At 38.9% G+C, this 26,391-nt stretch overlaps 1 protein-coding gene across 8 annotated transcripts in view; it reads right to left on the bottom strand.

Moving 5' to 3' along the window:
- The window catches only part of UTRN (utrophin), a 392,954-nt gene that overhangs the window by 74,442 nt on the left and 292,121 nt on the right, over nucleotides 1–26,391 (bottom strand). For all 8 annotated transcript variants that reach the window (XM_030021907.2, XM_030021906.2, XM_041125129.1 and 5 more), the window contains 4 exons: nucleotides 15,585–15,853; nucleotides 13,076–13,222; nucleotides 11,592–11,670; nucleotides 6,377–6,437 (listed from right to left, as the gene is read on the bottom strand). In XM_030021907.2, the coding sequence (XP_029877767.1) occupies nucleotides 6,377–6,437; nucleotides 11,592–11,670; nucleotides 13,076–13,222; nucleotides 15,585–15,853 (556 nt within the window). The remainder of the gene's footprint in view (nucleotides 1–6,376; nucleotides 6,438–11,591; nucleotides 11,671–13,075; nucleotides 13,223–15,584; nucleotides 15,854–26,391) is intronic.

Here is a 26,391-nt window from a genome sequence, read left to right as displayed (position 1 = left end):
AGCAGAACATGCATTCATGAATAGATTACATGACAAAACAGTGTAATTTAAAAATCTAAATGTATTTGTGTAAATTTCACTAACTAAAAATAAACATTATAACCATAAAATATTCCAAATTTTAAAAAACTACACATTAATGAAGTGCTCTGAAGCTTAAATGACAAACATTTACCCTTACAATCTGTTTCTTATCCATTATGTTTGCTGACAGCTTTCTAATTATAACTGGCAAAGACAATCCATGTTAAAACCACTTCCTGGTTGTAAATAAAGAGCTGAGAAACAGTTGGCATGTCATTTAATTTATGATCGCTAGAAAGAAGAGAACAGTCCTATTTAAATGAATGGAGTTGTACATCTTCAGATTAAAGCTGCCCATAGAGTTGTGAAAAAAAATTCAATTTGTTCTTTTTCAGCTTTTTGTCTACAAGAAAGAAAACTAGAAACAGGCTTGGAGGGTTTTTTTAATCATTTCTTTGCATGGACAAGGCCTATGCCTGTGTTGATAATCACTGGCAAACACCACAAGAGCAGACACTGAAACAGTACTCCGGCATTATGTTAAGTAGCCTTCTGTTCCTGTAGTCATTTGCATAAAACGTTACCTGAAATCAGGATCTTTACTGATCACTAATGAATCAACAGCACTCAGAACTCTCGCTTTGCTGCCCTTGCCAAATTTCAAATGACATAATAACATCCCCACTTTATAAATATGTCATGGTGTTTTATCTAGATACCATATATCATCTTTTTTTTTTTTTTTTTTTTTTTTTAAGCCCATTAGAAAATACTGGTGTGGTGAAAAAGAGTTGGCATAATGCATTGCAAGGGTAATGCATATCAGAGGTTGGTGGAGCAATTTAAATGCAGATATTTTGAAATCCCTCCAGAGAAAATGCATGTCCTGGGTTCAGCTGGGATAGAGTTAATTTTCACAAGAAGTTGGGAGGGGGCACAGCCAGGACAGCTGACCCAAACTGGCCAAGGGGATATTCCATACCATATGACATCATGCTCAGTATATAAACTGGGGGAGCTGGCCAAGGGGGAGGAGGGATCGTGGCACAGGAACAGGCTGGGCATTGGGTTCTGGGTGGTGAGCAACTGCATTGTGCATCACTCGCTTCGTATATTCTTTTATTAGTATTAGTGTTATTATTATTTCTTCTCTCCTTGTGTTGTCCTATTAAACCATCCTTATCTCAACCCTTGAGTTTCTACCTTTTTCTCCCAATTCTCCCCATCCCACCAGGAGCAGGGCAAGGGGAAGAGTGAACGGGCAGCCGTATGGTGCTTAGTTGCTGGCTGGGCCTAAACCATGACAATGTAGTACTGCATTTCTTTAATAGAAAACCAAGACCAGCACAGGAACTGGTAATTGAAGAAACTCTCAAAAACTGAAACCTGTATTATCTCTTTCTGCAAATTAAATTTTATTTTCCCTTCTAAGGGAAATACTTCTTAGTATTTATACGAATGGGATTATTTACTAGAATAAGAAAAAAAAAGTCAACTTTCCCAGTTCCATTAGTTCTCCCCCTCTTCCCCATATAGGTATAAACCAAACATCAGGAAAGACTTTCTGAAGAGTCTTTAAAAAATGGAGAAGCAAAAGCATTTTATTCCTGTCCCCCATAAAGTTGAACATGATACAGGAGGTGATAAAATGGGATTTTTAAGATGTTGGTGATGCCAGCCTCTTTGCAGGATTACAGAAAAGTAACCAGGGCGACTATGGAGTTTGATATTGATCAATTTAATGATTACACCAAGAAATTGCTTTCCCTATGTAATGCCCTGCATGAGATTAAACTCACTGTGACCCTTTCTGTATTACCCTTTTGTTTCTTCTGCACAGTACAAATATCTAATAATTTATAGCATTGAAAGGCACACATCTGAAGAACACTTAAATTACAGTTAAAAGAACAACAGTGAGAATTGCCAGTGTAATTATGTTTTCTGCACACTCCTTTCAGTTCATCATGTTTTACTCAAAGAAGTTTAACAATCACACATAGTGTCTCCTTTATTCTTCTGTTTCTCTTTAGAATATTTTTATTGAAGTGCCATGTAACATAGGCTTTGTTTTTTCTTTTTCTGTTATAGAGGCCAAGCCTGTCTTATTTGTGTGATTCAAATAGTTATAAGTGAACAACAGCAGAAAACTCTCCTTATTAAATCTCAAACCTTTGCAAACCAACCTATGAAATATGTATTCAATGGCAAGTTTGCCAAACCTTTTGTCCAAACTTCGCACTTGTATTACCAAAAGTCCATTAGTAAATACTGTGCCTGCTGTGCTGTATCCGCCTCCATATCACTTATTAGTCCCATTCTCTTTTTATAAAGTATGAAAGACTAAGCTTTTATTTTTTTAACAGCATTGAGATTTTACAGATTCAGGTTTTCATTGATTGAATTCTACTGTGACAGAGAAGAGTCAGACTACAGAAATACAAAAACTTCTATCAATTGTCATTAAGAAAAAAAATCACACAGGAGGCAAAAAGGACTAAATAAAATCACATCAACAGAGGCAAAACCATTTGGCAAATTCGGTTTACACAGTCAGACAATTCAAGAAGGGAAAAGAGACAGGCTAAATTATGTAAGCTCTGTCACACCCAGGGCACGCACACATTGATAAACCTAGGCTCAGTGAATTATAAATCCTTCTTTCAGCCAAGCAGAATAGTCACTCCTTTCCAAAATGCCCCAAACCCAGACTGCCGCTGTCTGAACTTATAGGGCAGAGGAGTTTGTACACTGGCTTTTTAATCTTTCACGTGCTACTGCTACCTGTTTAAATACAACGCCAGAAAGGGCGGACATGCCAACGGTTAGTAAATGGGGTGGGGAGAACAAACTGGACTCGAAAGCCACCATGGTGTCCTGGCACAGTAAGGACCTCTTTCTCTGAGACACTTCTCTCCATGCGCGTAAATGCAGGTTACCTCTGGCATCAGGAAACAAACAGAATAAATGCTGCTCATCTGAAAATACAGACGTCTTGCATCATTTTGACATTCTCCTTACAGATTCATTGCTACCTAAAAGTGCTCTCTCCTGCCTTCTCAGCTGCGGTTCCCCATATTTTTTTTTAAACTCCATTCTCCATGTGCAATAAAACTGTGAAGAGTGCAGTTTGGCTTTTTTTTAACTACTCGACTTAGAAGTACAACTACATCATCATCTGCAACTATGTCACTTCCTGAATATTTTACATTTCTCATTCAAGGACACCCACAAAAAGCAATTGAAATGAAGTAAAGGTATGAATTTATGGTTGTCTAAGAAGAGTGTATGTCCTTATTCAGAAATAAAGTAGCCTGATTTCAATTAGCATTTATTTCCCTTTCAAAATTAATTTTAAAAAATTCTCATTTTCAGCCACCAATCATTAAATCATACTTTTATTCTCCTTTTCTGCTGTTTTTCTTCCTTATCCCATAAAATGAATAACTGGTACCTTAAACCTTCTCTCTGAACATACAAGTCTTGCTCTAAGGACAGTAAATATAATTGCTCTCAAATGATAAAGCTATTGAGACTCATGATAACTGTTCCTTCTACTCATGTTGTGTTTTACAACAAAGGCACCTTGTTCAAAGAGGTTAGTACAATTAAACAAAAAAGAAAATTAAGTTAATCTTTGCCTCTTTCCCAGAATTTTTTTCTGTGTAAACAACCACCATTAAATCCTGTTGACTGTTCTCTTGAATTGTATTACAAAAGCTCATGTAATCACTCTGATCAAATAAGTTTTTGTGTCAGCATTGTTTTCCTCTCTTCTTTAAACTGTATCTGAAATTAGGGAATAGATGAAGGTTTAAAAGACTATTTAAAGCTAAGAGCTCTCTCCAGCCTGATCATACCAAAGCAATTGAAGTTCAGAATCAGCTCTTTTCTGCTTTATCTTCCACAACTCTGTGTTTTATCTAGCTGCTGCTGCGAACATTGAAGTTTAGATCAGTAAGCAATAAGAAATGAAGGAAACTGCCAAGGTCAGTCTGCCTGTCAGACTGTGGAGCTACTGAAATCCAGTATTCCTTCTCAAGCTTTTTAAAATAAATAAATCTTACTGGTTACACGTTACATCATTCTTCTCTTTCAATACACAAGAATCAAGACATTGCTTCAGCAGCATGTATCATGTTGAAAGTAGGGAAAGATTACTGGAAAGGTCTTCTGTGAGATGCAGCAGTTAATTCCGTTTACTTCATTAAAACCATCCTCAAAATAAACCAGTGGTCTCTGCTTATACAAAGACCTCAACCCTCAGAGAACTTGCCCTACGCTTCTGCCCCTTTATCAATAAACTTCTGGTGCAAGACCATTAAAACAATTTCCGAGAGATGCTGGGGTTTGTTTCCCAGCCCTGACAGGCTTCATTCCCCAATCCAGCTCCAGGGCAGCCAACACACTACTATCAGAGCAAGCCCACAGTATCAGTGGATACCTCAGCACCAAGTTGTGTGCTTGCAGGATTGCACCTAGTGTGCACACTGGAAAGACTTACTTTCTTCTGAACTAGTCATAATAAAGATTTCTCAAAAACTGTACTCTGGCTGAGGTGGGGCAAGGGAGATGCCAAGAAACTAAAAAAATGTATTATGAAGTACAAAAAAACGATATGCATATGAAATACTCAAGTTAAAAATCTTTGCTTTGCTCAGCACAGATCAGAAGCTCTAATCTTAGTCTGTTCCATCTGCTGTGGTGGTAGGATTATCCACCCTATCTCTATCCTCCAACTCTGAATGTACCGGGGAGCTCCACAGACCCCTCTGCAGGCCAACTTGCACCCGGTAAACACTCCCAACTTCAGCTACCGGCTCTGATCAGGTAGCACAGGAACGTGAATTGCCATCTTTCAGTGCCCACTAAGGACCTACCCACAAGACAAAAAGACTGGTTTAGGGTAGATTGCCTCTTGCTCTCTGTAGTTTGATACTTCAGCGTTTTCTTTGAATTACTGCTGTACATGTGATCATTTTAATTGCACTGCTGCCCAAGTCTGGGCAGTCAGTGTGCCTCCACATCCAACCTCTGCCCTATCCTCCTCCACTTGGGGCTGAGGAAGGAACCTCTCCTCCAGCATGTGACAGCTTTCTGCTGCCTCCTGCAAAACTTTCGAACAGAGGTGCAAATGCTTTTATAGAGAATTCAAAGATCTTCACACTATGTTTTTCCTTTTTCTAGTTGCCTACTCAGACCCTTTACAAAAATTAATCTTCGTATCACAGTTTAAAACAACCATCACACCTCAAGAATGACGACAACAGCTTTGAGCAACATAGATTTACTGTTACCTGCTTTTCAAAGCTCTCAAGCACTCATAGATTGTTTGAAGCACAAAATGTGGCTCTCAGATTTATGACAGAGGAATATGCAATAGTACAAAGTCCTCACCGATGTTCTTTTAGAATGAATCATCTGCAGGTCTAATTCACAGTCATCCTACAGACTTAAAAAACCTACTTTTTTTCCAAACTCAAACTGATAACATTTTAACACAGATTTCCTTCAGCCTAAAATTAACTACTCTGGGTCTGGCTTATTATACACTGTACCTTCTTGAAATTTCATTTACCTCTCTGGCAAAAAGCTATCCTTCTCTCAAAACTGCAATCTTTGACCTGTAAAGTATTGGCAAACAGTACATAAATAAATGCTGATGGAATGAGAAAACCCGAGGTAAGGATTGCTCCGAGTACAACACATCAAAGTCTCCAGAACTATTTCTTATTATTTTCAAAATAAATATCTTGACCATTCCTCTTGGTAACCAAGGTATTTGTATAATTTTTGCCAACTTTTACGTTAGTGTTAAATCTACCTTAATGTGAAGCAATATAAAAACTTCCATAAAGTAAAGAAAATGACTGAAGGACAGTCAACACATGTCTATTTCCAAAGGAATTTTGCACAAAGTCATGAATGGGGTCTATAGATATTAGTCATCACTGTTCTGCTATAGGTTATAAACTTTGTGTTTTTAAATACATTATGTATTCAGCTTTTCTCCCTTTACTCTACAGTTTACACTCTGGATGAGACATGCACGTAAGAACAAGCCTAGTTTGAATACTGATACTGTATTATACTGGAGCGTCTCTGCTGTTTCCTATCTGTTTGAGTGGGGGTTTTAGTTAGGGTTTGTCATTGATTTCTTTTTACATATTTCTAAACTACACAGTATGCAAAGCAATAAACATGAAAATATATAGTATATGCAGCATAACACTATGTAGAGAAACTCTTGATAACATTTCTACTTACTACTTAGTACCTATGTTTTTCTGCCAGGTTATTGTGATAAGACCCTCTGTTATGCTTAATGAAAAATGAATCAAGGCAAACTTACTTGATATAATAGGGCACTTTGTTATGTGAAACAGATCTCTGCCATGGAAACTGTACTGAGGCTGAGGAAATAAAGAGAAGGTAATTATTAGAAAGCACCTGTCAAATAAAAAAAATAAACCAACTATATATTTTATTTATTTAATTTAAAATTAAAACAGCTAAATTAAATGGCAACAATTAAAATTTCCCAGACAACTTTCAGTAATTAGAAAAATCAGCTGGAGAAAACGATGGCAATCTATCAAGATGATTCCAGCCATCTATTTGATGCCAAGCTGGAAATAAAACAAATGTGGTGATTCTACTTCAAAGAAGGATAATAAATTCTTAGCAAGCTATCCATCCAGGGAAAATGGAGACACTGGTTTTCCTACCTCCATAGAACTATTATCAGTTTAAGCTTTAAAAAAAATGCTTCTACTACTGTAATTAATGCTCTGCAACAGAACAAAAAGGAGAAATATCAACCTTACTTTTAATAGTTACAACTCTTAGCTCCTATTTGCAACTCAAATTTAATATTGATTAACACTGTGACCAACAAAAAAGGCATTAAAACCTGTCTTGCACTCCTTGCTGAACAGCAGTAATCTTTGCAGAACTTAGGCAGGTCTGATACATCAACAGATAACATCCATAACATCAAGAAGCCTTCTGCACACAGAGTTGCAAAAGGCATGAAGTCATACATGACACTACAACTCTGCTTATCTAAAGATCCCAGGAGATAAAAGGGGAAAAAGCATTCAGGCCAACAGGACTGCTGGTGCACAACTTAAAAGTAGCTATTTACTGAAGAACCATAGGTACGTATATGTCCTACCAGAAATTACCCCAGACTAGTGCCTGGTTAAGTAGTGTTTTATCATAGAAGAAACTCACTTCACTAGATTCACTAGTAGAAGCAGAGATTGAAAGAACAGGTAGGAATAACTTATCATCACAATGGGATGAATTTATGCTGTACAAATATGCCAAAACCTACTCTTAGGTGCTAACACCCATTTAAAAACCTGGTAAAATGAGACACAGCTTTGATCCACATTGGATCTCAAGTAATTAAAATCTCAATTGATGTCATTTTCTGCAAGCATGGCCCACTTTAGAGCTCATCCCTCTTTGGAAAAAAAAAAATCCATTTGAAAGTAACTCTCTCCTCTTCCTCTAAGACCTCTCAAGGCTGCAGTGAAGACCTACAAGCTGTGTAAGCCCCATAGGCTGGTGCTGCTGCAGACAAAGGCAGGTCTCGCCCTGCTCCTGGCCGGCTGGTTCCCTGAGCGCTTTAATGGCTGTGACCCCTTCCTGGACCACACACAATGTCATGGCTTATAATTTAAGAAACTTTCATGTACTTAAAGATCGATTAACTGGGAAGAATATTTGGGAAACTACAGGAACCAAGTAAAAACCACATTATTCAGTGGAAAAAATGGAGGAAAATTCCGTATCACTAAAGAAAAAATAACATTTCCAATAAAGGAGGAGGTAGTTACCTGGTAAAGAAAAAACATAGTAAAGGCTAAATGCTCAAATAGAGGTAGTTACCTAAAAAATAATCCTTAAGCATTCATAACTCTGAAAAAAAGAAAAAAAAAAAATCAACCAGATAGGTAAAGGTGGCCATCAGCTTTAGATTTTCATTCTTTAGTGTTGCAATTTGGCAACTATGGTGGCTCCAGCACCACTACACTAATTATGCCAGCTAACTAAGAAGAATAATCTGGCCACAGTTTGCTTTGGTACGATTTATGTGCTATGACAGACTATAGATATTCTGCTCTGACACAGATATGGACTACACAGTGTAATAAATTAAATTGTTAATTACTACGGAGCAAGTCATACTCTATTTATTTGGGAACAACCTTTCTAAAAACATTGCCAGTTCTCTGCTGCATGAAACTCCGCATAAATGAAATTCCCATTCTTTTTTTTTAAATCAGTTTCTCAATGAACGCTGAACGGAGTAGTTATCAATTGTGGCACTCACTAGCAGGCCTGCAGATATTAGTAAGGCTGGACACCACTCAGAAATGCTTTCAGCAGGCCACTTAAAGACCTAGGCTATTTGTTAATGAACATGTGAATTCAGCGCTCTGTGGATGTTCATGGATTCTTCTAAGAAAGCACACAAGAAACACAACAGAGAGGAGTGGATCATGGGCCTTAGAAAATAAATTAATTACAGAAAAAACAAGTTATTGTTTCTAAAGGCAGGAGACAGCAAAACAATCTTTTTTGCAAAGAACAACAGATTGTAAGGATTCTTCTTCTTTATCTGTATTAGGGATGTGTAAAATTTACCGATCAGTAACCAACTTGCAAGGAGCTTACTTTCCATCTCAAAAGCACTGAAAAAAAGAGCAATCAAATTCTGTCTACCACATATGGGAGGGGAAAAATAGCTCAGCAAAGAGAGCGATCATAGATTGTAGTGGCCTACTAATACTGCTTTATGTCAGCCTCCTACTGCAAGCCATTTTAGGAAGGGCCAATGTCATATTATTTGCTAGTCTTCAAAAATATTCTGAAGCACTTTCTTAGCGATGGTCTGGATGAATCCATGCAATTGGTGTTCCAACAACTCCAAGAGCAGTATTAAACACTGCACCGTGTCTTTTTAGTAGAGAAATGTAATTGGCCACTGCAGAGATGAAATCACTGGATTAAGGGGGCTGGAATCAGGGTACTGGATAATCTCATCTAGGCTCCCTTTCCCATGAAGGGTTGGACCAAATGATCTTTTGAGGTCCCTTCCAACCTGGGCTATTCTGTGATTCTATGAGTCTGATGAATAGGTAGAAATGGGCGTTTTGCTAGCACAAAATACTGATTAAATGACAACTGGGAGCTAGTCAGCAGAAAATGGTGTGATGGCAAGCTATGGTCTCTTGTTAGGATTTGGAAGAAGAGTAACAAGTAGATGAGGTAAATTTAAAAGAGCTGCTGTCAAACGAACACAGATAAAAACCTCCCCTCTAATTCAGAAGTGCAACTCTGGAGATAAATATTTGCATGACACATACATACCATAATCTCGGTTTTCAGAATCTGAGATTATTTTATTCAGACTACCACTCTACTTGTTCCTCACAGCTAGAAGTCATTTATGGCTGCTAAAAAGGTTTGAAAAATTTGATTTAGAATACACACTATTTCAACCTGTCAGGATAAAACCTTCATTTTTCCAGATTTAATGATTTTTTTATTACTTTCCTTTAGAAGTTACTGTCCCTGACTTTCATTTAACAGACTTTATATAAAGTTGTAGGTATTAAGTTCTCTACCTCTGTCTAGTTCAAGCTCTTAAAACAGATTATTTTTTTTTAAGAAGTTTTCACTGTAGTTTGTGCGGGGAAGGAGGTTGGTTGTTTTTAACAAATAATTTAAATGGATAACTGCATATTATTTGGTTTTGCAGGACTGTGGTACTTGACTATAGCTCTTTGCGGCATCTACCAACAGGCATTCTGGAAACTTTCCCTTCTTGACTTTTGTATGTAACTAAAACCAAACGTCCCCTTAAGCCTGCAGAAGATGCCCTAAGCAAGGCTGAGGCATGTTGATAAGGCAACGCATAGTCTCTTTGGACATAATTCTATGAATGTTTTATCCAGCAACAAAGCCAGTTCACCACTCAGTCTTGTGAATGCAATTATTTGTTGTGGCATGCTGTAAGCCAAATCAGGGAAATGATCCAGGTCAAGGCAAACAAAACGAGCCAACCTTGCCTGGCACACTTCCCTGTTTTACATGGGGACTTTTTCATTGATTGTCCCTGCCCCCCCGCAACCAGTGACCTGAACATTTGCATTGGTCCAGGTGAGGAGAGGTGAACAGCTTTAACACTGACACAGGGGTGAAGTCAGGAACTCCTCAAACCAGCTAGAGTAGGGGAAACTGCATCTTCTCTACACTGCTTCCTAGTCTGTTTTAATTACACAGACTAGAGTGACTACTCTCCCAAACAGTTAATCTAGTATTTTTCAACAGTGTCAAAGGTACCACTCTATCTATAGCCTTTTTAGCAAATTATTACATAGGTGTACTGTCCAGATCAAGGTTACAAGTTTGAGATTGGAAGGGCTACAAAACCACTGTGGCAACACTATGCAATACTTTTAATGGGTTTTAAAAAAAACAAAATAAAACAAAAATCACATGATTTTAAAGTTGTTTGTTTGTTCTGTCAATTGAAAAAAAGGACAAAGTGGCTCCAGGAATCGTTATTTTGCATTAACAGCTGTAATATTTTAAATACACTGCATCTTGTTTATCATGCTGTTTACTGAAAAACTAGTTGTCAATTTAAAATAAGAACATGGTTGTCATGTAACTCAAGAAGAAGTCAAGATTTATTTATTGTTTTAAATTATATTAGCTGTTTAGCTATACAGTGACATACAGCACTTGAGAATGTCTGGCACAGAGCTGCTCATTTTTATGTTCGCTTCTCAACTACTGCAAAAATTTTGTCTTTATTACTGAAGCTCTCAGTTAAAAACTGGAGAGCTGATTGGGTTAACACTTTGTATCATGAGCTCTGATGATGGTAGACAGGCTAGAACATCAGAAAATCAACATGGATCTTGATATCACAACCTATCTATCTGTAACAAATAAGTTCAATGAGAACGAGGGAGAAAAAGCATCTGCTTTTGCCCTCTCAGTATATGGGAGATTGTAGGCTTACGTCTCTAAAATTTTCACTAAATAGAAGAAGATGCAAGGATGGATCTCAAGAAGAAGTGATGCAGGTTTGCTTTCCCCACCCCTTTATTTGAAGTTCCAGGAATGTATGACATGAAGCCTTTAATTTAGAAAAAAAAAAAAAATATAAAAAAAAAAATCCAGGCATCTCTTCCTTTGTGTCATTCCAGCAAGTGTGGAAGCAAAAGGAAACTGAGGAAAGAGGTAGCAGGGGATGAGAAGATGTGGGTATGAACACACACAGATTCTGGAACAGCCACAGGTCAGAGCGGGCACAACCATAACTCAGCAAGATAGTGCAGTGATCCCCAAGGGAAACACGCCAGTGAGAATGTCAGTGAAGTTAAAAAGATGAAACAGCCCTGCAAAAACAGGGAGGTAGTTAACAACATGGAAGGGGAACTTCCTGTTCCTCAAGCCATAGGGAAACTTGGAGTAAAGAGCAGTCACTGTCTGAGAAAGCCGTCATATCTCACATGCATCTATTAATTCAAAGAACTTACTGGAAAGAAAGTGTTGTGATGCAGGCCCAAAATCTCGGTGTGCCTCCTGTAACTGTTTAAGGCGATCCTCTACAGACACCTACACATAAACACGCATGCACAAAATTTACATTGCATTTACTTTGTAACACCAGAGCCATGATAATAAAAACACTTGCTTACATTCATTTTTAGTTAAATTCATCTGTGTGTCATAGCATTTATTAAACATCCAGCTGTTCAAGGGTACTTTTTTTCATTTGCCTGATGAAAGTCATGTTCATATCTTGCAGAGTTCTTGTGTGAGTACTGCAGATCAATAACAAACGATAGTAGTTTCATGGTGACTATAGCCAACTGCTGGAGTTTCTGACCTCCTCCCAACTCTTCTGTTGTCCAGTCTCAGTTTGATTGTATTGATCTCACAGCTGCCTTTCCAGCACAGAACCATTTTGGAAGATACCACTTCACTGGCTGACATGACTCCCCCGGTTTATTAATTGAAACTGCACTAGCACACCCAGCAGCAGACTGGCTGCTTAGTTAACTCAGTTTGAGGGGGGTGGGGGGAAGAAACCCACTACCAAATTACATTAGGAAAGGGAAGGACTGATAGGACACATTAATAGTTTTGCCTCTCAGGAGTGACTGATTCAAAACTACTAGCCCAGAAGCTGATGCCCAGGTTTTGAAAATTCAGGCCCACTACCCTCAGCTAGAGAGGCAACAGATCCTCCATCCTTCCCCCTATTCTTTCAGACACTTAGTATCACCTTTAGAAACCTGGTAAAGAAATAAATAGCAGCTGACTCACAATAAGTATTTCCTAGCAAAATTTAAAAAAAAAGAGTGAGAAAGTGCAAAAATTGATAAATGAACTTTAACTGATGTAAGAAACTTCATTAAGCCATTCACTGTGAAACTCTGTATGAGTTATGACTGTAATCAAGCACATTGATTTACCTTTCTCAGACCATTTAAGCACAATAATCATAACTAAGCAATTCGAATCTCTCTCACAGCAGACCCTCTTCTGTTGTATAATGCTAAATGTGTTATTGCTCACATCTTGTTATAGCACTACTAATACTTAAGTCACTTTAAGTGAAATTCTCTGCAGAAACTGAACATTCAAAACCAAAATAAAACAGCTTTCACAGGAGCTGGAAACACAACAGAAGTATGTACACCAGTTTTCAGTAACAATGATTTATGCAGTAAAAATACTGCTACAAGACATACAAAAAAGCATGCAGCAACAGTTCCCACTAGTCTCCAGAGATTAATGTGGTCTCCTGAGTGAATAAACTGCTGAGACAGCTTGAAAGGAAAAGCTTTTGGTCAAGCCACAGAAGGAAAGACAGCTCCCTTTGTTGCTTTTGTACCACTAAAGTAACACCTTAAAGACAGAAATAATGAACGAATGGTGATAATGCCTCTTTTAAGAGAACAGGAGTGAGAAGCACCCCTTCCCTCCCACCTACTGTACATATTCAGAAGAATACCTGTAAAAGTTTCCACCGCATATTAAGATCATCCAGTTGACGAGACATCTTTAATGATGGATAAAGGTCAAGCGGAGACAGCTGACTGGACAAATCATTCACTGTTTTAACTTTCAGGTTGATGGGAGCAATTTCTTCTCTAAAAGCCTAAAAGAGTAAGAAGCATACATTTATGTTGAAGAGACATCTGAGCAGCACAAAAACCACTGTAAACTCAACACGGTGCTGACTTGCCTAATGTGGCAGCTTATGCTAAACAACTGTATGCAACTCGGTTCCACCAAACAAAGTTCACTCACTTCAATATTCTTATTAACTCTTTCATATTCGTCTTTAGAGAAAAACAGTATGAAATTTAGCCAAATGTCCATATCCAAATTGCGTCCTTAAAACCATTTAAATAAGGTTTTTAGTGGTGCCATATGGCTTTAGAGCTTTTCTTTCCAAAAAGAAATATGCAATGCCCTATCAGGAGCTTTAGCAGTATACAGCCTCAAGTGCTCTTAAGAAAAAAGCTTTCAGTAAGTACAGTTTTCCAGTATTAAGCAGCTGACAAAAATTCAATTTAAAAACTATTATTGAATTAGCAAAGCATGAAGGAATATATCTTCTAAGGAAAAGGAGTACAATGTTTTACCTGATTAGAACTGTACAGTAGAACTACTACAATGATTAAAAAGGAGAAAAAGGTTTATTGAATCAAATGGAACTAAATACAGTATTAAGACAAAATTGATGCAAGTTTTAGTTACAGTTGAAAAGATGCATCAAATGTCTTTCTTGCTGTGAGCAGTTAATTGTTCAATCCTATAAATGGCTTGCTTCAAAATCACAAAACAAGCCAAAACAACTGGAAAAAAGATTTTCTTTGCACATTTCAATTATTTACCTCCCTTCAAAATCTCTCTCATCAGGCCCAGGAACAGAAGGCACGTACTGGCAAGAAAGAAGTGTTTGGCTTCTGGACAGCCAGCAAGCAGCTATTACTTCAGCAGATGTTTCAGTTTTTCCACAGCCGTGAAAATCTAAAAGACTTTGCTTTTTTTATTTACAGAAAAATCCATCAAGATATGACAAATCGCTTCTTAACATGAGAACAAAGGCTGTTCAGCATCAGCATCTTAGTGCTTGCTTTAGTATCTATATTAAAATGTAAGAGGGGGGAGGAGGAGATGCATTACTCTTCTCAAAACAGCAGCAGTCTGGATATAAATCAGCTTTGACTGCCTTTGTTTTAAAGATTTTGGTTCCATTAAACCTGAAAGCAACAACAAAATTTGGAGAATGAGGATGCTTACATTGATAAATGTGAAATAATGCAGCCCTGTGATAATTTCATATGAGGCCACAGGCTGTATATACATAGAGAGAATATTTGTGGAAAACTGGTTGCAGCCCATGGCCCTTCACTCTTCTAACACCAGCGTCCCATGCTGAAGACATGGCTGGCCAGGTACATGACCCCAGGGTCCTCTGATGTTTTGCCATATTCATTCTTGACCTTAAAAACTGAAAAGTGGTGTTTGTGAAACAGAAGCTTGGTGATGACTGCAAGATTTGCCTGAAATGATTCCCTCTACCTACACGTGCATACCCACACGTTTTCCTGGAATCCCTGATATTCAGGCACTCCCCCAAGCACTGCGCTGTTTCCAGTCAGCTTTCCTGGACAATGTTCGTTATCAGAAGGTATTCCTTCTTTGGGGAGCAATACATTACTGGGTCCCTATCCAATCCATGCAGCTAAGCAGGGGACAACTACTATCTATCATGAGCAGCCATGCCTTCGGGTGCTGAGCCCTTGCATGGGTGGTCTGGAACCGTGGCTGCAAGAACTGGTATGCCTGTGAGAACATTATATGGTATGTGTTCTTCACTTTGAAATAATCCTGAAGAGAAGCCAGGCTAAAGTAAAAGCAAATACAAATTTTCACTCATACAAGCTTAAATAGACAATATACGTGTGAAGTTTGTGAAAGTTAAGGAACAGAAATTAAAACTATATACATACTTCTGTATGACTGAGAGAGCTATAAATGTTTTTCTAAGAAGAAAGCTATACATGATGGCCAAACAGATCTGACAGCTCACCACTACAAAAAGGAGGGAAGCCTACTGTCAACTGCCAGGATGAAAACTGACTCGGTTCACTCGTACTTCACTGCTTGGGCAAAGCTCCAAACACACCCATGGCCTAACTATGGATTAGACAGTATTTCTAGGAGGAAAATATTTACATCCTAGAACACAATATTTTTCATTTAATGAATGTTATATTCCATATACATCTGTAGCTTGCTGATCACATATGCTTATGCAATCACAGCTGACAGTGAACATGGCACTGTACTGGACTTTCTTTGAGACCTCAGATCTAGTCTTTAAAGAGCACTTTAAACTATATGTGAGAATTTAGGTATACAGTGTATACATATCTCACGTGATTAGGGGTAGTAGAATGGAGGGGTCTGGCTCTCAGGCTAAATATTTCCAAGGAGTTCACACTTACTGTAGTTTTCTCAATGTGATCTGGTAATGAATCTATGAGCAAGTCTCCCACAGGTTTCCAGCCATTCCTCACATTTTCAGCCTCCTTCAGGTCAGCATCAAGGTCATCCATGGCACACTGCAAGTCTTTCAGTTTTTCTAATGCTTTGTCCACTTGCTTCTGCCAGATACTGGCACTGGCATTCAGGTTCTCCCATTTCTCTTTTACCTCTGATGACTGCTTACGCATAGCTTTTGCAATCCTCATGGCTTTCTCCTCAGGGGTCAACTCTGTAGAGGGCAAGAAAAGTTACACTGTTTATTTCTTCTCTTATTCATGTCTAGTTAAACAGGCAGTGCTCCTGAGGTACACACTCAAGACGGTCAGTAAGTCCTGAGTCAACTGATAATTTATTTCAGCAGGTACAAGGTAGAAGAAAGTCCACCTGGCCATAACTACAATAAATCTTAATTGCTCCTGATGACAAAATAAAGTTTGATCAGAAGACAGGAAACTATTCCTGATTTCCATGTGTTATGATATCCGCAAATAAAGGCAGCTTACTGATGATTTATTTTTGGAGGTCCAGGGGGAGGAAATAAAAGATCATTCTTCCCTACTGGAAACTGCAATAGGGAATCTGGGGACCATTTCATGTAGAAAGAACAAGAACAGTGCTTTGTTCCTGGATCACTTGCCACCACCTTCCACCCTACCACCAGGATGCCTCTTCTTTTCCTATTCACTAGCAAAACCCAACGTGTACTGAGTACCATGTGGTGGGCAGTTCTGCAGCTCTACATCCATTTTTCTGTGTTAACATCAAAGTCCTAAAAGGCTGTTTTAAATAGGTTTTGCAAATCTAAAACTGTTCAATTAACCTGTTGACTGAAAAAGAGGCAAGCTTATGGTGCACTATTTTTCACAAATTTCAGGCTTACATGTCTAAATCCCACACAACCCAGCAATCATGGAAATCCCATTCATGCTAGCAAAGACCAGCTGCCACTGAATAAGCAAAGCCAAAGTGGGCACACACACAGCCTCAGGGTGTAGTCACAGGAGACAATACTGATTATTTCAGTAAATTGCTTATATTTAAATTGCCAGTCCCTGGTGAGTCTGCAAGACATCAGACAGAACTTCACACTACAGACATGCTTCAGCCCTCTTCGACAACAAGCACCAAGTCAGTCGGTGGTTTATCTCTTCTCCACAACAGATGATTTCTGCAATCCAGTCAGGTGGTCTATCAATAAGAGAACATACTGTCTTTCTTGGGTCTTCAATTTGAGACTGATCAAGACCCAGACAGTCAGAAAGCTAAAAAGAAAACCCTAAGACATCCCCAGCAGGTCCTGCTGTCTGCTGCTCAGAGTGACCTTGCTGAAAAAAGTCATGGGTAGCTTCCTTCACCAGGGAAGAGTTGCTTCAGTAATGACAAAGCCAGTCTCAGACGATTCCCCTTCTATGTAACAGCCATGCGGTTTCTGCAGGCAGAGAAGCAAGCAGAGGAAACTTGATACAATGCAGAAACCAGAGAACAAAAGAAGGGGGAGAGACGTGGCATATGCCAAAACTAAGCCAACTGGCCTTCTACTATTCACTCCTATATAAAAACCCTTAGAAACGGTTTATCACAGTACTCTTGGGATTAAAATTCAAGTGTTGTCTATGAATAAATTATACACAATAATGCAAAGATGAAAGCATCATTTTTGTCAGAAGTCAAATGAGACATACAATCTTCCATTTACTGATACACTGTCTTTAAAATCATTATAACTTGAATAAGCTTGGAGCTGCTAACTTGGAGAAGCAAGGTGAGGGGGTAACATACAAAAAATGGGGAAGGAGGAAGCTTTTTGCTTTTCTAAGGCTATATGAATATCAAAGTAAATGCACTGTTGTGGTTGCAAAAGTTCTCTTACTATACCTCTGGTGATGCAACTATTGTTCATAGGACCCAATACGGAAAAGCACACTGCAAGTAATTAACACAAAATAAATCCTTAGAATATATTCAATTTGTAGATGAAAAACGCAGGCACGTTCGTCCCAGATGTAAAAGTAACAGGAAGTTGTCTGGATAAAAAACAGAGTTTCTGCCAACCAATTCCACATATTTTTTTAAGTTTCTTCAAATCTTGCTAGTCTTTATTAGTCTTGATACATGCTAGACTACAAATAACAGAAAAGTATTCGGCAACACAATCCAGACACCATGAGAGAAAAAAAAAAAACCAACAACAAAACAAACAACAACCCGCAATTGCAGTTGGTGGTGTAGGGGGAGAGGATGTTGCCAAAGGAGCAAGTGCTGCCCAAAAGCACAAGGCAACTTGCTAAGAAGTTACGTAGGAGAAAAAAGTACCACCAATGGTAACCAAGGGAGAATGGGAGGCAAGGACAATCGACAAGAGCCAACATCACCAAAGGAAGGGAGACAAATACCTAGGCTGTAGGTTTTTGAGCACATTTTGATTTCTAGAATTAGAAAAGCTCTTTTAAAAATCAGAGCCATTTGAAGAAAGAGTGGAGCTGAGAGGGACAAAAGAAATTTTGAGCTTAGCAAGGTATTTCAGTGACTTGCTGGGTATCATAAGCTATCACGTGAGAGCACTTCCCGTGTGCACTCTGTCCATGAAGGCAGAAGCTAGCCAGGCTTAGGGATACCACAATGGCAAGAGGGTATTTCAGAAGAGGAATCTGGGGAGGAACAGCTGTGACAAAAACCTGCAATACTTAACGGAATGCAAAGAGATATAAATTATATATGTAGCTCTGGGATATAGAGACATGGCAGTAACCCACAATTTGCAATACTGACAGACCAGATAAAGACGAACACCAAAGGCTGTCATAAATTGCACCTTGTCTGGAATTCCAGCAATTCACAGTAGAATAAACCGCATCATAGGACAACACAGTTCTGGGATGATCTTCACCCCAAGCTTTGCAACAGATTTTAGAAAAAGGAAAAGAAATAAAGCTTAAGTTCTAAGCAAAAAAAAAAAACCCTTTCAGATAAAAACTGTTGTTTTAAAAAAAAAAGGTACAAAAATGGCTTGCTTAAAGATACCAAAGAAGTTGTTACTGGAAGTAGTTCTGGAATTATTCACCATTAAGAATAACAATATACCATTGACGAATGAATGAGAATCCACTACAGTCCAGTGACAAAGGGACTGTGAACAATCTAGAAGCCAAGCTCAATTGCAGCATGCAGAAGTTGCACCTAGTGGCAGAGTTCAGTATCACAGGATACCTCATAGTTTGAGATATCCTATGATACAAGTATAGGCTGAGGACAACCAGGCCTCAGGAGTAAAAGCTGCAGGACTTCAAATGATGATTAAGAGAGCACCTAGAGTTGGAACACTTTACACAAGGAAAGGGAATACTGAGCTTTGTTGAAAGGGGACAGAAAACTGCAGACCCAGTGGAGGAAGCCTCCTTTGTTGGCATCTTGAACATGTGAACACAGGAGACATTATACCCAGAAATGGGACTAAGTAGAAGTTACATACATGCAAAGCTGCAATCTGCCATTTTTATCCAACATCATGTGCTTTCATCGTCCTTTACCTGTTATCAGAGCCAAAACCTACCAATTCTGCATAAAAGAGTAGAAAGTTGGAAGGGCTTAACAGTTCTAAACTGGATTATTAGCCGGTTGTTTAAAACAATCAATCACTTGACAAGGAACATGCTGAAAGCTCTAGTAGGAGCTGAAAATCTTGCAAAACTTTTGGATTGTCCACAAAGGTACTGACACAACAGATTCAATGAGCATTTCTCACTCCAGTAGAAGCAGTAAGAAAAAAAGCAGCTGTAGCAATACATGGGAACAGAAAAGGGGAACATCAGCCTGACTTTATTTGTCTGGCCAGCTAAAACAAGGCAGCTTTACTCATGACAGACTAGTCACATATTTTGGGAGGGAAAAAGATTCCAGATCGACTGGGGTGATACAAGTATCCCAACAGAACTGAAAACTGAAACATCTTTTAAGACCATTTGTCAAATCAGTGTCATTGTGCAAGGGTATCAGCTGCATATTTTATTTGAAAAATATTAATTCATTGCAAGACTGCTTTATTTTACAAAAGCCTTGAAATTGCTTGTAAACTTGCCCTAAAAAGACATTTACTAGGGAAATAAAGCAAAACACACATTTTTTGAGCTATAAAACCAATCAGCATCTATTCATTTAAGAGAGAAATACAACTTGTATAGCTTCCTGTTTTCTATCATGAAAACCCAACTTATTAATAAGCAACATACTACTTTTTTTCAAGCAGGTAACACATTCTCCAAGGTACTGGTTGCATAGCATAAAATAATGTCTTAACAGTGAGAGTTTTCTTCTACAAGTTTGGAATTCGTTTCACCACTCTGTCGTTACACACACTGGCAGACAACAGTACCTTTTTGCTGTGGAAAAACACTACACAGTGGTTGTTGCTTTTCTGTCCCCATTTAATATAAAGTCTTCTCAATGATCAGGTTCCCCCCCCCGCCCCACCTTGTTTGGGCTTTTTTTTTTGTTTGGGTTTTTTTTATGGTATTTATTACATTATCTCCCCTTCAGCAGCTGCTCAGAAAGTAAGAAAAGCCTATATTCACTGGACCATCTGTTTACCAGAGAGGAAAGATACAAACTGACCTTGCAGTCAGGGAGAAAGAGCAGGAAAGAAAGTCTCCTTCTGTAGTGGAAAAAACTTGATTTTAATAAGCATTTTTTGTCACAAACAAAGCAACGAAAGCACCAACAGCTTTTCTGTATCTGCAGCAGAGACAGAGTGCCATGGAAGGAAAACTTTCAAGCCTGAACTTTACAGCATATAGCTTCCTTATGTACTTATGTATATGGAGAATACCCACCCAGAAAGTTCTCAGTGAAGAAAATTCAAGAATTTACTTTAGATCTCTTAAACTATTCCTGGCTCTAGCAGTTTTGATTCTAAGCATTTGTGCTTGATACTCATTATGTGGACTTGAACTAGTGATCTCTTTCCATCTTGCCAAAATTACATTAATTTTCTTTCAGTTTTGCTATATTCTTAATAAAATATTCTACAACTGGAGCTGATTTCATGCCCCCTCCCTCTCCCATTACATCAAATATCGTCTCTTCCTTTGTTCATTCTTTGCAGCAAAAAACTGGGTGACACAGCACTGAAATCATTATGAACACTTTCAGAGCATTTGAACAGACACAATGGCACATTGTCAAACTCCTAAGCAGAAGAACCAAAAGCACTGCTATCACTGCATGATGAAGTCTTTAGCATCGCTCCAGCGAAAGCATTCTCTAGGTTTCTAACAATCTGGACAGAAAACTTAGTTCTGACAGGATGGGAATAGCAAGCTTAAAGAATAAGCAGCAAGTGGTTAATGTGAAAATGTAGCAATTAGTCAGACTCCAAGGACCCAACCATGCAAGCATAACCCAGTATATCACCTTTTTCTCCTATTCAAATATCTACTGCATACATAGTTAAAACAAAGAAAAAGCACAGTCATTTTCATCTTAGCCCATTTAGGTTTTCTTCTATCGAAACTGAAAGTTCTTTAAACCAGAGAAATATAATTAAATAAAGAGTGAATGAGGAAAGTCTCTGCAGGATAAAAGACAAATTACCTTTGGTCTGCAGAAGACAGAATTGCAAAAAGCAGAGAAAATGAAAGCTGTTAATCTCATGTATGATGAATCCTTCTGGAAAGGGCCGGGAGTATGGGCTCCAGATAAAGACAAATGAGAACAATGCTAGCAAATATACATATCCGTTAATAATGGTTGTTGATATTTCCCAGTGGGTGCTGGTAGGGAGGACACAGAAGGATGAAACAAAGAGAAAATAGCTTCTAGTAAAAAAGAGATAATAAAGTTGTCCCAAAGCATCTATCTCCAGAAAACTAAAGATTACAGCAAGCCTGACAACCATGCATTTATCCAGCATAACCAGTGTAATTTGTCAATATAATCAAACACATGTAATACTTTTCACTAAAAACAAGCCACCATTTTGTAATAAACGGTATGATCCAAAGCAAGTTCACAATACTTTTACACAGTGGAAGCCCAAAGTTTGTGTTGCCTCAGGAACATAAAACATGTATGAATTCAGTTTTAGTCTGCTTCTGCCACAAAACCAGAAAAATCCAAATATCACAGTACTGTTATAAGCATCACCAAGCTACTGTGTCTTCTTCCAATTCCTGTTAAAGGGAGAGTACTAATGGAGAGAAGGCTATCACCATTGTATCCCAGTTACTGTAGGCAAGCAAGGAATTAATCCTATGTTTCTTTTCAAAGCTCTGAGACTGCAGACTGTAACAGGCCTTTTATTTCTTCCAAAGATCAATAAAGATTTTTTTCTGGCACAGCACATATGGCAGGTAGCTCCTCAGCACGGCTGCAGGAGACATATATACATCCCCTAACAGCGTTTCAAAACAAACCAAAGGCATCTATTTTATTCCAAAACAATACAAAACCAGAAAACAAAGACAAGTCAGACAGCACAAAAGATAGGGCTCCCTGACTTGATGGTGTCCTATAACAACACCACAGGACTCTAAAACATCCACGTTCTGAACTTTATAGAACCTTCTAAGCAAGTTTCCTCAGGCCATTTTCTCCTCTATACACTTTACTTTTTGTTTAATATTCTGCAATTTCCAATCTGCTTTCTTGAGGCTCATTTACACTGTGTTTGAGCTATGTTTCTTCTACAGAGTAAGACAGGAATTTTCTTTCAAACAAGGTCCTAACCTTTGACATCCATCAGTCATCCACATTGCTAGTAGCATAACTTAGAAGTCTCTTGCAGACAAAGCTTTACTGGTTTCTGGAGCGTTTAAAACAAGGCAACAGTTAAAGTTTAAGAACGTGGTTCCCACCTGGGAAGAATCCTGTATTTCAGCTAAAACTGGGCCATAACATAGCATACAGGTCAAGAATGAATAGAACTCTGCTTATATCCTGAGGTCCTCATGGTTAAAAAAAACCCAATAATAAAATTAACCACAATGGCCTCAGGGCAGCCTGTTTCCAATACTCAGCTGTTAAAAATGCAGGCTTAAAACTCCACACCACTCAGCAGTTTGCACTCCACACCACTCAGCAAACAGAAACAACTTCCTTGAACTTCACTAATATAACTCCAAGCAGGCAACCATGTAGACTCTACAGGAAAAATTTCAAGGCTGTACCCAGGTGGACTAAACTTGTAGGGTGACTAAGAGATCTATTTGAAAAGGATAGAGAGACTTAGTTTGAGATTCTCTCATAGGCAACTGCACGTTTATCTAATCTTATGAAGAAACTCTCAAAAGTCACAAGTGAATGAGCTCCAACTAAAACAGAGGCAGCAATGTTCAAAACAGTGTAAGTAGTTTCTGGGCATGATTCCACTGAGCTCCAGTGGGCCATGCCCTCTTCACTCTCCTAAGCACTTCTAATTTTCACACTCTAAGACTTCATACTCAGCCCAGCTGCATAGCAGAGAACAAAAAACATATTCCAGTGGTGCGTGATAGCTAGTGGATAGGCACAAGTGGTTGGGAACAGAAATGCTGCCTGTTATATACATTAGAAAACAGTAAATTGCCTTTTTCCAGTGATATCTTCCTTGCTAAGAGGAAGACTTATGGCAGAGAATTTATCTGAATGTGTTCAGCGGTAGGAAGCAAAGAAGTTCAGTTTTCACTTACGTCTGAAACAGATGAGTACGTTGTGGGTCTACAAGTTTAAATAAAGTATATGCATGTAATTCACTGATACCTATTAATATATTTCTCTTGTAACACAGATGTGGTTTATGGGGTTTTCTACACTTTCAATTAAGAGGAGATAATAGACGGTAAATACTTAATTTTAAATGATGTGTTTATCACAACCTTTGCTACCAAATAAACAGCTTTCAAAGCTAGGAATCTCATTGCCGTAAGAAAACTAGAAGACACTGACGACCTTCGACAATACTGCAGACTCCTGGAAACATTCACTATTGCAGTGAGAATCACTGTAGTGGCCTGTGGTAATCTACTAGGATGTTAGTTTATGCTATCTTCTAAAAAAATTATGTCCACTCCCTCACTGCATCAGTGGAATTTTAAGGACATAATTTCAGCAAAACTGTATCATTGGTTTGTAGCACCCTGGGTACACAAAGTATTATTTCTGCTTTCCTTTGTGTCTCCCATGGCCTGTAACCTTACTAAGAAGCCAACTGTAACTATGGATAGAGAATTATAATTAACATATTTAGATCTAAGTTTTCTGCTATACCATGGGCAAGTGACAACAAAGCCAAAAAAGTGATCATTTCCAGTTTCCTTATCCTGTCCATCAGCAGCTGGCCTGCTGGTTTATCAATCAGCTCCACTCAGATGCTGAAGCAGCTCAAAGGCAAGAAGAGCGTGAAGCTTGCTTTTTTGTGATGGGGCCTCCCTATGGAAACAGGGCAAAACAAAATCAGAAGAAAAGACAGATGGGAGATCAAATTAACTTAGAAGGAAGTTTCCTGGAAGCTGAAGAACCGTGTTTGAATCTGCCAGTTACAGTAGAAGGCCAACATGGGAAGCATAGGGCCAAGATAGGAAAGAAGAAACCAAGGCTTGCTCATAACCTGATTTTACATTCTAGTGGTGTTTTTGAAATCAGCAAGAACATTATAGACAATAACAGGTTATCATAAGGCATCCTATAACAAATATTCTCTTTGGATGGAACAATGAATGTATGTGTGCACAGGTCCTTAAAATAGGTCTCAGTCAATCAAGTTCAAAACTGATTCTTATCAGTTTTCTCCTAAATCTCTCCCATTCCTTGTCCTTGCAACAATGCCCTCCCTGGCATGAAAACATCAGGGAGAGGGGGAAGAAGTGGATGGTGAGGGAGAGGTTGAAGAAAATAGAAAGTGATTTTACAACCTTTATTCTCTTTGGATTAGCTAAAATCCATCCTAAACACCCCTGCATTACACAAGGTAAGAACTAACCTCAAGAAACAGTGACTTTCCAATTAATGCAATTATGATTTTTAAAAAAAGGTTTTGCTATTATAGAAGCAGCCAAAAACATGTTCAAACCATGACTGTACAGTGCTGTGTACTGCTCATCGATACTTTTTTAAAGACAGTCAGCTTACAATCCAAAACCACGCTCCTTCCCCTTTAGCAACATGAAGTGTAATTCGCTGAAGTTAATGAGTTAACTTTAATCTACTGCAGATAATACCAGTGGTCAAAAGGCTGATAGAAAATAAAAAAAAATAAACATTTTTAAAAGCAAACATAAGCCCCACACCCATAGCCTTCACTGAAAATGGTTACTCAGAAGAAAAATTGTGTGTGTCTGGACGTCTTCAAATCCAGAGACACAGCTTTCTGGAGATCGGTGGCATTACTTGTCAGAAGAAATTTAGCAGACTCAGTCCTGGGTGAAATTTAACAGCTTATGATATAAAAGAGATCAGAGCAGATGATTCAAAGACACCTTTTGGCCTGAAAGTCTATTAATCTACAGAAAGTGCAACACAGCTCTGTGCGGGGTAGAGCTGCCCACTGCTGGCAGGGGGGGCTGCACAGGGGCCTCTGGGAGGAGAGGCCGGGGCTGCCCCGTGCTGGGGACAGCTGGCTCCGGCCGACCCGCCGCAGGGCACAGCTGAGGCCCTCAGCCACGCTGGTGGCACCTCAGGGAAAGTGCTTTTAAGAAACAGCAGAAAACACCGAAGAGGGAAGAGGGGGGAACAAAAAGGAGAAGCAGCGGAGGGAGCACCAAGGCCAGAGGAAGAGGAGGAGGCACAGCTGCCCCATGGCGGGGCAGATACTCCCCAGGGAGAGCCCGTGCTGGGGCAGGGGAAAGATACGAGAAGAAAGAAGCAGCAGAGAGAAACTGCTAGGCTGACCGTGGACCCCACCACCTTCCCACCCTCTCACACCACTCGTTGTCCTGTTGAAGAGGCTGAGCATGACCTGCAGTCATAAAAAGGCGTGAAGGAGACAGGAATGAAGGAGTCAAGTTGAGCCTGGGAAAGCAGGGGAGGAGAGCTGTGGTTTTAATGTTTGTCTTTTTGTTTCCTACTACCAAATCAGTAATTAAATATTTATTTTTAATGGTAATAAATAGTTTATTTTTCCCCAGCTAAATCTGTTTGGCCAATAACAGTAGTTTGTAAGGGATCTGCATCTGTCCCCATCTTGACCCATGGGCTTTCTCACTCCTGGTCTTCCTGTCTTCTGCCTCCACCCCACCGAGGTGAAGGAAGCGAGTGAGTGGGTGGGTGGGAGTTTGGCTGGTAGCCAAGACTAACCCACCACATGCGCAAAAAAAGAAAGTCTATGGAACTACTGAGTGTGAAGAAGGAAGAGGAAAATAAGTTCAACGCACATCTGTGAAGCTTCCAGGTCTGAGCATATTCTATCAGTTTTCAAATATGATAACTGGACAAGAGACACTCACCTGTCACTTGCAGACCACCTGCCTGGTCATTATTGTTATGCAGTTTGCCATTGTCATCAAATTCCCTGCTATTCCCTTATCACTGCCATCTGTACAGCACAATATAGTAGTAGTAATAACAACAACAGCAACAATAGATTGCATAACAAGAATTTACGATTCAGCTCATCATCTGAAGTTTGTTCTTGCACTTTCAGTCAACACTGACTAGATCATTGATATCAACCCCTGCTAGAAAATGAACATTTTATGCATTGGCATAATTTGCGCTAGGTGGTTCTATGGCTTTTGAGAGGAGAATCTGTGACTTCAAACTTTTGTGTGAAAGAACGAGCAAATATAAAGCAAGCATTCC

The sequence above is a fragment of the Aquila chrysaetos genome, chromosome 8 (genome assembly GCF_900496995.4).
Source record: "Aquila chrysaetos chrysaetos chromosome 8, bAquChr1.4, whole genome shotgun sequence".
NCBI lineage: Eukaryota > Metazoa > Chordata > Aves > Accipitriformes > Accipitridae > Aquila > Aquila chrysaetos.
Note: the sequence above shows the minus strand (reverse complement) of the source record. Positions and strands in the feature narration are given on the sequence as shown.